We start from the raw sequence: 13,558 nt of genomic DNA, 5'->3' as shown, positions 1-13,558 counted from the left end.
GACGCACGGTTGCTGTGGCATTAATCACTTCTAGATTAGACTACTGCAATTGCCTGTATGCATGGTCAAATAAATCGGCCCTGCACAGACTGCAGATGGGCCAGAATGCGGCCGCTAGGCTGGTACTTAGATGGCAGAGAAAGTCTTCGGCCTCTACTGCATTGGATACCCTTTACTGGCTCCCGATAAACCAACGCATCCTGTTCAAGGTCCTTACCATCACCCACAGGGCCTTTTCATATGCAGGGCCCGTTGTATCTCCGCAGAAGTTTTGTGCGATATCACCCCACCCGCAATCTTAGATCTGCTCCAGCCAACCTGCTCATTGTTCCTAAATTTAGAATGGCGACAAAGGGAGGTAAATCCCTGGCAGTGATTGGTGCTAGGGCATGGAATAAATTACCCCACCAGCTACGCGAGATCACACCCGAACAAGGTTTCAGGAAGTTGCTGAAAACCTGGATATATGGCCTCTCTGACTCATCATGTAAAGCTCTGATGTGAATCGCTCCATCCTCGGGGACAGTATCGCTGCTACATCTTCAGCTGGTTTGAGTCAAAGGGCCAAGATGGCTCCTTGGAGCGACAGTGCGCTTTATAAATATCGCATCACATCAAGACGCCGGGGATGACACCCTAGGGGCCGACGCCGGCGGGGTCATAAGGTCGACCAGCGGCGACCCGGATCCGGAACCGGATCCAGCGGGGCCTTGCGGTGCAGGGACCGAAGTCGCCGGCGGCGCCCAGGCCGAAGCACCCGACGGCGCCGGGGCCGAAGCACCCAACGGCGCCGGGGCCGAAGCACACGGCCCGCTTGGACTCCCAGTCGAGGCCGCTTGGCCCGAAGGAGCCGCGGAACCAGACGGAGAAGAGAGCGACCTCGTGGCCATGAGGAAGGCTTTGATCTCCTCCGGCGTCGCCTGCTGCCCAGGGACCGACGGGTATGGAGCAGGCCGCGACGCCTGCGGCTCCGGCGGAGCCACGTGGGCGGTGTCACCTGTACCCCCAGCCGCATCGTGCGAGCGTCGGGGGGAGCCAGAAGAGCAATGGCGCCTCTTCGACTTCTTGTGCCTCTTACATGAGGACTTGGAGCCTAACGAGTGGTGTTGACTCGACGAGCTGTGATGACTCTGACCCTGCGACCGGTCCCTCAACCTCCTTCCGGACCGGGACCTCGAATGGCGCGGGCCGACTGCCGGAGCTCGAGGCGCTTACGGGACCGCTCCCGCCTAGCCTTCGACGTCAAGGCCCGACAGTCGGGGCACGACTTGTCATCATAGTCGGGCCCGAGGCAATGTAGGCACCAGCGATGGGGGTCGGTAATCGACATCAGTCGGCTGCAGTCGGCACAGGGCTTGAACCCGGGCATCCCTACCGGCACCGATGGAGTCGTATGACTCGAAACGGATCCAAAAAGGATCGAAAAAGTTTAGTCAAAAAATGACTAAAGGGTACCACTTTCTCCGGACCTGCTCTTGCTGGCGCCGAAAAAAGAACTGACGTCAACGCGCGAGGGCGGCGTCTAAGTACTCCGACGATGTCATACCGGCGCCAACGGCACCGACGACTGACGCAGAGCCGCAGACGACTCCTACCGACGCGCAGGGGTACTGCTACGCAAAATTTTCCGGATCCAGTCTGACGCCTGGGGATATTCTAAGGTAAGGAATCTAATACTAACATTTATCTTTCAGATGTTACTTATTTGCGTTGTTTTTTTAATCTGTTTTGTTGGTAACAAATGTGCTTTTCTTTCCCTGCTCACTTTGTGAAGCGCTCTGTTACCCTATCTTGGTTCTGGTTCGCGCTATAGAAAACTCAAAAAATAAATTAAATTAAGAGTAAATAGAATAGAAGACTAGGTTATTTTTTGGTGAAGACAAACATTCTCATCAAATTTTGTGTGATAAAACAACTTCTTGTCAGACAATTTTCTTAGTCAGTTCGTCCATATGCAGTGGCACAATAGTGATCTGCAGGCACAACTATTAGTTGGTACTTTTGAGATCGAGGTGAACAGGATGGTACGGTTGATGACTGATTCTTCTGTAAAAGCGTAATCAGCCATAACTCTTTAAAACAAACGGAAGATTGCTGTAATGGATATATATGCACAAATCCCTAATTCGCTCTCGTAAGGTCCCCCACCAATGATATCTACGTAGTTAATATAAATATCCTATTTTTATTAGGAATTTCTTATTTAATAATGGGATCAGTTAAAATTTCTAATGACAAATGACATTACTCATCTGCACGTTTAACGCCAGATGGGTGATCTAATATAATGTTATATATATATATATATATATATATATATATATATATATATACACACACATACATACATACATACATACATACCCTGCAACGGTTTGCGTATGGGTGTGAAACACGTAAATTCCACAGAACACTCTCCAACCTCAACGGAGACGTGCACTATAATGGCAGGAGGTGGCTCAGCGGACTAACACATCCCAACCAGGGATCTGCGTCTGAATATTCAGTTGGGTTATAATAAACATCTTATTTCAGCGTCAAGAGACCCAAGACTTGGGTGAACATTCATTTTACAAATACAAGATATGTTATAATTAAAGAAGCTACACATACTGTATTAGTTTACACTTTTAAATACAATAAATTAATAAGAAAATACACATTAGAATAAAATAGTGCTTTTAAATGAAAAATACCTGTTGGATCCCATGCTAAGTTGTAAGTCACAGAACTGAGAAAAAATTGCCCTGTTCTCAGCCATTGGTATTTCAGTTGCTGTGGTGTAAAAACAAGACAGTAAATTACACACAAAAATACACATTTAGTCTAATGCCTAGTCCATTCATGCTTGTTCCATGCATGCTTGATCCGCCCAGAGAGCAAAGTCATACCAAATACATAGCAATATTTATGTTAAATTACTTAGTGACGGATATTTGTTAAAATTAAACTGTGCCTAAAGTAGTCAGTAATACAACTAAATGACATTATAGCAGCAATGCTAATGTCGTAAATTGACAGCAATGGGTTAGCGTTAGCAGAAGCCATTTTGTATTTCTGGCAGCCATCTTGTCTGCCATGCGCTGCAATGTGCTCACCATGTGCTTTGTCGTACCTTCCTGTTAACTGCGCCTGAAGTCTGCCCAGTAACAGGATATATTTTAGCCTCCTCCACTTTAACACATGCCCAGACATGCCTGGTAAGGTCTGCAGCTGTTACTGATTAGTTTCAGATAGGAATGTGTTTACTACTATCTGAAAACTGTTAGCTCCTCCCACTTGGTGGAGCAAGGAGAACTTGCATGTCCATATTAGGCATTTGTGTATGCTCACATGAGCCAGTACTGGCCCTTGCATTTATGCTTACTATGTAACTCTAAAACATATATAAAGCCCCAGGTTTCTGCATTCTTCAGACTGCCTCATTCAGTTGCCAAGGCTTCTGTGTGACGTAGTCTCACTCATTTGAGTTTAATAAATATGTCTTTTTATATTTCAGCTTCTGTGCCAAATTCTTTATCAGACCCCTGAGAAAGAGTTTTGATTTCTACAAATGGCGCGCCACCGTGAGACTCATCAGAGAGGTGGCTATCTGAAGGAGTGATCTTGTCAGGAGACAGAAATCTACGGAGGAGGACAAGCCAACTTTCTACTAAAGAGGTACTCTGTGCACGGAGATTCTGGGGATTCTTTGTCTCTGCAGCCCAGTGTGTTTCTGATCTTCCTGATTTTGATCCTCCACATGATGTCACCCCTGACTGAGAAAATGTTTGGCGTGAGTATTCTAAAAAAGACCATTAGGTCATTCAGAACTTGGCAGTTAGAACCTGGACACTCTGGGAGTGGTAAGAACGGTTGTACGGTACTTGCTGTGAGCTTTTGTAGCCTGTGAGTGGCAAGGCAGTTTTAGAATACGCTTGCTGTGGCAATTTGGAATGTGATGACTAGTCATATTATGTGTATGTGTAAGATATGCAAATTGCAATTTGTGTAGGCAGGTAATGAGGAGACTTTTCTCTACTTTGTATGAAATTTGAACGGTGCACGTACGAAGAGTACTTTAAGCACTACTTTGGGTGTAATATTGTATATTCAGCAATTTTTTTGGCATGCCTGTTTTCAAGCTCACATCAAAGAATCTATTGCTTTTTTGGAAGGTACCATGGTGAGATGTGAATTAAATTAGCCAGCTCCCCTGAAGGGAATACCTAAATAGGTTTAGGTATAAACACATATTTCTTCCTTGGTGATTTTGTATCCTCAGGGAATTAAAATGTGGACATAATACATAAAAGGATCCTTTGTTCTGTGCAATTTTATGAATGGAGATATGCAGAGTGATTTTTTGGTGCTCTGCCAGACAAAACTAGTGAACTGACTGTATTTTGGCTTCTTGGACATACAGCAGTCTGTTGGACTGTTTTTGCAGTCTTTTGGAACACTATTGAGAAGCGTTTCTTGTAAATATGACTTACAACTAGTATTTACAAATGGTTTGGTTTAAGTACAGTCTGTGGGCTGTCCTTTGTTTCAGTCCTATGTGTTGATCTGTGGGTTAAATGTGTGTTTAAATGTCTATGTGGTTTGTCCCATTAGTGTAACTTCTGTAAGTAAATAGCAATGGCGCTATTTAAGAAACAAATGGCTAAAGCGCTGTATTGTGTGTCCTGAGTGTTTGAACCCTTTCTGTTTATGTCTGAAATGAGCTCAATGTGTGTTTGTGGGTTTTTTATGTTTTCAGTCTGTTAAGTAAAATGTCAGATTAATTAATATTAAGTAGAAATTAAATAAAAATGCAGCAATTTACAATGTGATATGCTAAAATAGCTATATGTTGCTATTTAATTTATAGACTAAGTAAAAACGCATATGTACAAACTGTTAAATGCTTAAAAAAGATAACATTAAAATTTACATTCACTAGGAATATAAAAGGCCTCTAAAACAAATTGTGTGCTTTGTAGAAAAACGAACTTATAGCATTTTTTTACTTACAAACATTGTATTACATGTAAACAGGCAAACACTTCAGCTAAAGTGAATTTTTGCTAAATTCAAATGCATATTATTGCACACGCATTTTAAAACTTGAAATGTCTGTTTTAAGTAAGACTGCCACCGTGCTCAGATTTCAACACTGTGCAGGGCTCTTACTGACGTTAAGGAAGCATATGTTGTTTTTTGAAGGCCACAAATAACATAGGAATGTTTATTTAGCCAGGACTTCGCCGTTAGTTAATCACGGTTGGAACTTTGCATTTCAAAATAGTGTTTTAAAGGGTTACAAAAATAAGGTTCATTATTTTGTATCCCAGGAAGACATTTCAATTGCGGTTTTCCTCTCTTTAAGCATTTTTGTAAGCATATTCTTGGTTCTATTGCTAAATAATAATTGTCCTTTTTAAAAAAAAGTGGCGCGAAAATCTGTCATGTTTTAAGTTAGGCTTCTGTGCTTAGGCTCATAAATGAATGCGTCTAAAAATGATAGGCAAGAGATGCAGCTTGCTTTTATATGTGGAATTATCAAAAAAGATTGGGTTTAATAAAAATAATTACTAAAAATAAGTGCTTCTAAATTCGTTTTTTAATATTTATAAAGCTTAATACTCATACTATGACCTCCTAGCATTAAAATTTAAGTTGTGTTTTACTGCATAATGAGGACATTTGCATGTGGATTTCACTTGGCGCAGGCGTAAAAACTCATTTTTCTAAGGAATTACAGGAGATGTCTAATGTCCAATCTCTGCAATCTGTAAAGAACATTCTGAGGATGATTAATAAGTAATGCAATTGTAGAATCTTTATTTTTTAGTGCCCCAGATATCAAAGTCGATATTGAGTTAAATAGACTATTTAAACAGTATTCTTGCCATTTACAATAGCTTTAAAGTGTCTCAGGCTTCAGTAAATGCATACATTTGTGTATAATACAAACCTGCAGGTTGTTACCATTTGAGGTTGCTTTTCATAGCTCAGTGGGCCAATGTGCCCGGTGCAGAGCTTTGTGTTTAATATCAGGGTTGAAGGTTCTAACTCTAGCTGGACCTACTGAGACGTTCATCCATTTGAGGTTGATGAAATGAGTACCATTGCATGGGTGGTAACAAACATTTGTTCTAAAGCTGGTATGTTATGTTATTCTGTTCTGCTAAATATTCACAGTAAATGTTTTAATAATCTAAGAATAAATAAATTGTAGCCCCAAAAAGAAGTCATTTATAGAACATGTGTTTTTAAATAGGGTTGATTATTGCAGGTTATAAAGAGTTAGGAAGGCTTTTTGTCTTTGTCAGCCTCGGAGTGAGGGAAGAGAGGGGGGCCGAGGAGCGCGGAGCGGGCGAGGTAGTTTTTGACCTTATGGTCAGTGAGGTGGGGTTTAGAAGTAAGTGAAAACAGATGGAGAAATCACTGCTTGGAAAAGCTTCTCTGACAAACAGAAATTAAAGCTTATTAAAGCTTATTAAATGCAGCCTATTAAATTAGGGCTTTGTCTCCGAGAAGTGCATTCCTGACCGACCTTGAAAAAAAAATAGCAGGGCCTTTAAGGGGGTTGGCGCACGGGACATGCAGAGTGTCTGTGAAAGAGTTTTATTTTTGGACAGTCAAAATTAAGGTGGTTTAGCATGTTTACAAAAGATGGTTGGTTACAGTTGATATTTTGTGTGTTATGTGCAGTGTCAGCAGTATGTTGAAAAAAGATGTGTTTTTTATTATAACTTCTTTGAAAAGAAATGTTCGGGCATTTTTCATGTTTTTGCATTTTATCCTTTTATGAATTGTTCCTGCTGGTCCTGTGTGTCAGAAGCGACACAGTAAGTTGTATTTGACAGCGGATCTCCACTAACTGGTGATCTGCTGTCAAAATTAGGGTGAGGAAAGTAAAAGAAAGTAATTTCGATTTTAAGCCTGACAAATTAAGCAGGCCAGAATATTGGGTTTTGAGCTGCAGGTTCACAGTGCATAAAGTGCATGCAATACATATGCTATTGTAATTGGTCTATGCTTTTTGTGCTTGATATACAGCGCGTATATCTGATGGCTTGACATGTGTGTGTTTTTTATCTTATGCATGTTTTTGTTTTATGTTGCTGCTTTTGATACGATTACAAGTTCCCCTGTGTTGTGAAGGGATCTTCATGACGATGCATATCGCTGCACAACAGTTGGGTGAATTTGCTCTGATACTAAATTTCACAGATATGATATTTTCATGCTTTGAACAAGACAGACCACACTTCACCAGTGTATGTCAATTTGGCTATAATAGTATTGAAGAAAAATAAAAAGATATAGAGGATCAGATTGTGTCACCTGCAGTTAGCTATGACTGCCCTTTCCCTTAGGAACAGGCAGCCCTAGATTTGCGTTTCCTTGATTGGACCTAAGGATGAAATTATAGATTTGTGGCTCTTGCTAAAGGTGACCTAAACTTTTCATTGTTTCCCTTGAAGAAGGAACTGGAATATTAGCGGAGATTACCGTATATGGTGTAGGGGCCAGCAGTAGAGTTAAAATGTGTGTACTATTTTGACTTTTGTGTATCGCCCATACTCTTGGTATTATGTCACAAACTTGACTATCACCCGAGTAATTTCTTGTTCTTCCCATAGATTTTTCTTTTGCTGCTTCTCCCCTGATCGATGTCGCATTGTGCCTAGTTATTGGGGATTTTACCTGTGTCCTACTCCCATTTCCCTTTTCCGTATTCCTTTCACCAGTCAGCCCATTTATTATAATTGGTGTATTGTTCAGGTTTACACTTCCAGACTGCAGTGATGTACCAGGGACCCCCATATTATGTATAATTCCCTTTGGTATGACCAGACTGGTTTTCAAGAATTTTCCTTAGGCCTACTTTGATGTTTTCCAGTCTCACTGTCAGGGTAGTGATAGACTGGTTAACTGACTCAATACTATAGTAAGACAAGTTTTCCACCTCAATAGGAGATACCTTATGTTTATTTTTTGAATATGACAAATTCAATGCCTATTCTAATTTGGTTTTCAGTTCCTTTTTTCTGTTGCTTTAATTTTTTATGGACCAGATGCGTTTTAATAATGGAAATACCAGGACTCTCTATTTCTTGTCTTTTGTTTCCACATTTTGATCATTAGCCTTTGTATTGCATAGTGCACCTGATGCACAATTATTACAAGGGAGGTATTTACATGTCCCTGATAATCTGTATTATGTGATTTCTCTTTTGAGGTGTTTTAGATAAGAAATTTAGGAACACTTAGACTTAATCATTGAGAGAAAAAAATGTTTACCCCATTAGACGATGTCACTATGTGTGAAGACATCCATTCAGATAAAATTCCCATGTAGTTATCTACCCTTAGATGGTAGAGGATATGCTCTCATATGGAAATGTATTTTAGATCATAATAGTCCCATGGCGTATGGCCACTCCTTTGAGGATTCAGGCCACGTGCTTGCAGTCCCCTTGTTAATTACAATTAACTGTTTTTGTACTACATTGAAGGAAACTAACAACTGTGTAACATTTCCTACGTCATTAGGTTCTGCGGTATCAAGTCATAATAACCTGCAGAATGCGGATTTACGCCTAATTCCCATCAGTGACAGCTACAGATGAGGGCCGGAGGTCTTGGCCCTACAGTGCCAGCACCCAGAAAGTAGTAAGGCTGGACAGCGATCGCCAGCACGCCATCAATGTTATCTTCAAAGCATTGTGCTTGCTTCATCAGAAGACGTTGAACATCAGAGAAGAAGGAGGATCTGGTTTTGCCACAGAACCAGAGTTTCAGTGCAAAAGAGCAAAGGAGTTGAGGCTTTAGTTTTTTACCTGTCATGTGCTGGTAAGGTCTGACAGTGTGCAGTCCCTTGAGCCCCTTGGCCTGAGTTTTGGCCACACACCCCCCCTTTTTCCTTTGCTCCAACGGAAGGGCAGTGCACCGGAGGATCCAAGATTGGCAAAAGGCACTACATTATGGTGCCCATAAAAAGAGCAGCCTGAGCGTCCTTCGACACTGAATAATGAGTGTTGGAGCTTGAGAATGTAGACCCGGGTCTGCACGAGATGATCTGTGCCCATGATCAATGAAGAGCACACTATCTGTAGTGTCTGCCGCAGAGGAGAGATACTGGTGCACTGCATTGAGACATTGAGACTTTCAAGTGAGCTGTGAGTGTTTGCCAGGAGGGCACTCCAACGGATACTGAGAAGCACTATTTTCATGGAAGGCCTGAATCAAGAGGCCGAATGCAACAATGGAAGTAGATTTGATGGACGATAGAAGCCTACCAGAGAGGCTTTGAATGGACTCTGGGCATAGTTGTGGTTGCACAACCAGTTTTCGTGCGATTGCATAAAATGGCTGTTAGGAGACCGATTCTTATTGTTTTGCTGGCATTGTTTTAGAGTAGTATTCTGTTTAGTAAAAGCAGAATAAAGTTCATTCTCTGTGGAAGAGTATCCCTATTCAACCGGAGAGCATTGAAGGATCGCCACTGTTTCACCTGAGTATATAGTGTTTACTGGATGATTTTAGGATTTGCTTTTGCTTAGGGTTGTAAAAAATGATAATTTTGTTTGTAATAGTGGTCATTACTTTCTTCTACTGACTGTATGTTAATTATGACCCAATGCCCCGTTCTCTTTGTATTCCTGCTCATACTCTTAATGAAATGTTTAGAATGGAAAAATGCTCACCTAGCAATCAATTAGGAAATTGATAAAATTATTAAAATTAAAGAGCACATGTTTTCTATGCTCCTACTGGATCATAGGAATGTCTTCAGCCAACGCTAAAACGTCCGTCTGTCGTAAATTGGCAGCAATGGGTTAGCGTTAGCAGAAGCCATTTTGTATTTCTGGCAGCCATCTTGTCTGCCATGTGCTGCAATGTGCTCACCATGTGCTTTGTCCTACCTTTCTGTTAACTGCGCCTGAAGTCTGCCCAGTAACAGGATATATTTAGCCTCCTCCACTTTAACGCATGCCCAGGTAGGGTCTGCAGCTGTTACTGATTAGTTTCAGATAGGAATGTGTTTACTACTTTCTGAAAACTGTTAGCTCCTCCCACTTTGTTGAGCAAGTAGAACTTGCATGTCCATATTAGGCATTTTTGTATGCTCACATGAGCCAGGACTGCCCCTTGCATTTATGCTTACTATGTAACTATAAAACATATATAAAGCCCCAGGTTTCTGCATTCTTCAGACTGCCTCATTCAGTTGCTAAGGCTTCTGTGTGACGTAGTCTCACTCATTTGAGTTTAATAAATATGTCTTTTTATATTTCAGCTTCTGTGCCACAGAACCACCTCTGTGTACACAGAACCACCTCTCCTTCAGAAAACAACTAAAAACTTGGATATTCAATAAGTAAAGTACTCCCCCTCCCTCAAGCGCCTTGAGACCCTCTGGGTGAGTAGTGCGCTATACAAATTTTAAACTTGAACTTGAACCTGAGAAAGAGTTTTGATTTCTACACTATCTACATAGGTTGATAAATATTTATAGTCAAAGATAAAAGCCATCCGTTACACCAATGTGAACTCGTACTTGTATATCAAACAACTCTACAGATGGCAGTTTAGTCTGGAAGAAAGGACTAAGGTTGGTCTTTCTAGCTAAGTGAAGATTCAAAAGATTTAACATAGTACAGATACACAATATTATCTCAATAGTAATATTGAGGGACTTGAAGACACAGGAGTGAATGACTCATACATGTATTCCCTGGAGATTGAGGTACAAACTCCTTTCCCTTCTTTCATCGCACCTGGTTCTGAACCCTCTTTTATGCAGTTCAGGGTGAAAATACCTATTGATTGCTGTGGCTTGGATTCATACCGACACTTTCCTATCATACACAGCATGTATGCTTATTTCTGTGGTTTAAGAATTAATGGCACTGGCTGCAGCATAACTGAATTAAGTTCGGCAAGACAGACAGTACCAAATTAGATATTCTAGAGGTTACATAAATACAGAGATACATGGTAATCAATTTTGACAATTTTTTTCTCTTTCTTTTTACAGCAAGATTGTTGCATTAGCCCAAGCTGGAGTGATTCTTCTACACAATTATAACATATGTGCTGTCAGTATCCTTCTGCAGATCCAACTCCGGCACAGCCGAAAATAGCATTAAGAAAATAATTTTGGCCCAAATAAATACAGCATGTTTTTACGCTATTATATATTTATCCGCCATGTCCTGGAGCATTTCTTTTTAATAATGGAGGGGGGGGCGCACCTTTCCCCTTCACTGGGGCTGAATATGGCCCCAGGGACCGCCACCTCCCTGGGGTTTCTTGAATTATAATTGGGGGCCTCTTGGATCTATCCAGCACCTGGGACGTCCAACTCCTCTGGGCTTTAAATAGAAAAAATGGGGGGGGGGGGGACCACGCAGATCCCACAGCCCACAACCTTTACATGAAGGGTGGGGGCTGCGTACCCCACCCCAAAGTCCCGACGACTACCACCTGCCTGGAGCTTTATATTTAAATAATTTTATAAGGCTGGAGGGCTGGTCTGCCCCCCCACCGCCCCACCCGATCCCCTCTGCCGCCCTGGGGATCTCCACATTGTGGCCAGGCCCTAAAGAAAGGGGTACCAGGGGCCCAAAAAAATAAATAAATAAATGACTAGAGGGCTGGCCTGGGGGTGGGGTTCCCGGGCCTAAATCGGCCCAGGCCCTCCTTCCTTTCATTTTAAAAGGATTTTTTTTTTTCCAAACGGAAATGGCCCCAAGGATCGCATCCTCAGGGCTATAATCGGCCCAGGGAAGGGGGGGCTCCCCTCCACATTCTAAAAGTGTCGTGCCCCGGAGATGGGGTCCTTGTAGACAAGTACAGCACAGGGAATTCCTTTATAATAAAAAAACTGCTACCGGAATGATGCCAGAAGCCCGCCCCCCTTTCTGCACCACTCTGCAATCATGCCTCCTGGCACAATGCTTGTTGGAGGATGAAGCCCCCTTGGATGCTGAGGGTTCTTAGGGGCCAAGAGGACCGCCTGTTACCTCCAGTAAGTCCCACACAGTGGCTTTTGATAGCAATGGGAGACAACCCATGTGCGCGCACAGACAGCCAATGTGCAAGCGCATGGCATCTCCTCTCCGCTTTCAGTTCATATGCGCGCACATCACACTGCGTCTCTTTTGCTCGCGGGCTTGTTTTTACAACCGTGCGCTCTGAGGCGATTTTACGAGGTTGGCTTGTTTATTGTTGACTTCCTAAAAATGTTTGTCTTTCTGAAACCTGCATGTTATGTTATGTTATGTTATGTTATAATTTTATTTCTATAGCGCACGGCTACTCCGTAAGAGTGTCCCGGCGCTTTATATAGGCAGCTCAGTGTGAAAAAACATAACACCATAAAACAGAGACAGATAAAGGGAAAGAAAGGCGCCCTAAAGGTTAAAAAGCCAGGTCTTAAGGCTCTTCCTAAACAGCAGATTAGGAGTACGCCGCAAGGCCAGAGATAAGGTGTTCCACAACTGAGGGGCCCTAAGACCAAAGGAGCGACCCCCGGTGCGGGCCTTCCTCACTCGAGGGACCACGGCCAAGAACAGAGATTCCGACCGAAGAGATCAGACCGGGCGATAAAAGACGAGCCTTCGCTGTAAATATTTATTTATAAAAAATTTATTTATTTATAAAATTTCTAGAGCGCACAAATACCTTCCGGTGTCTCGGCGCTAGAGTTCGTTAAGATAGCAGAGAGCTCCCACGTAGTTTACTGGTTGAAAAGCCACGTTTTAATGTGCTTCCGAAATATAATACCTTGCTCCCGAGCCAAAAAGTGCTTTGTGAGCCAGAGTCAAAGCTTTAAACATAATCCGCTTTCGGATGGGCAGCCAGTGAAGCGACTGCACCAACCCGGATGCTCTAGCTCGCCTATGGAGGCCGAAGATGGCGCGAGCCGCAGAGTTCTGCACAACCTGCAGCCGCTTAACAAGATAGTCCGGGAGCCCTAAATATAGGACGATGGCATAGTCCAGTCTGGAGCCTATTAAGGCTTGCACGGTAATCTTTCTATGCTCTTCTGTAAGCAAAGGTAAGAACTTCCGGAGCATCTTCAGAATACCAAAGCAAGTGCCTGTCAAACCAAGAATATGTGATCTCAGCGTAAGGTTATTGTCAAACTTAACTCCCAGATATTTTGCCACCTGAGATGACTGAGCAGGGGGACACATATCCGTTGGCCACCAAGCCCGCCATTCAGGGTCCGAGGCACAGCCAAAGAACAGTACCTCCGATTTGTTATCATTAGCTTTCAGGCTGTTCCGCTGAAACCAGTTAAAGACCATCCCTAGGCAGCCCCGAATGCTATCTCCATCAAAAGCCTGATCTTTCCTACACGTGAAGAGCAATAGAATGTCATCTGCGTAGGACACGATCTGGGCCCCAAAGGACTCCACCAGTGCCGCCAGAGGGGTCACACAACTACGACTGGATCCCAGCTTTTCTCTACCCTCCTTATTTATTTGTTTTATTTCTTTCGTGCCAATCACTTAGGTGCCTGGTTGCGCTTATAAATGCTGAAATACACTACGATACCCACTGAACATGTTTC

The 13,558-nt window shown here is 42.6% G+C and overlaps 1 protein-coding gene across 2 annotated transcripts in view; it reads right to left on the bottom strand.

The window, feature by feature from the left end:
* The window catches only part of DMXL2 (Dmx like 2), a 2,078,996-nt gene that overhangs the window by 1,986,661 nt on the left and 78,777 nt on the right, over nt 1-13,558 (bottom strand). For both annotated transcript variants that reach the window (XM_086958287.1, XM_086958289.1), the window contains exon 4: nt 2,697-2,775. In XM_086958287.1, coding sequence (XP_086814413.1) covers nt 2,697-2,775 — 79 coding nt within the window. The remainder of the gene's footprint in view (nt 1-2,696; nt 2,776-13,558) is intronic.

The sequence above is a fragment of the Lissotriton vulgaris genome, chromosome 2_1 (genome assembly GCF_964263255.1).
Source record: "Lissotriton vulgaris chromosome 2_1, aLisVul1.2, whole genome shotgun sequence".
Lineage (NCBI taxonomy): Eukaryota > Metazoa > Chordata > Amphibia > Caudata > Salamandridae > Lissotriton > Lissotriton vulgaris.
The sequence above is the reverse complement of the archived record's forward strand: the minus strand, read 5'-3'. Positions and strand labels throughout refer to the sequence as shown.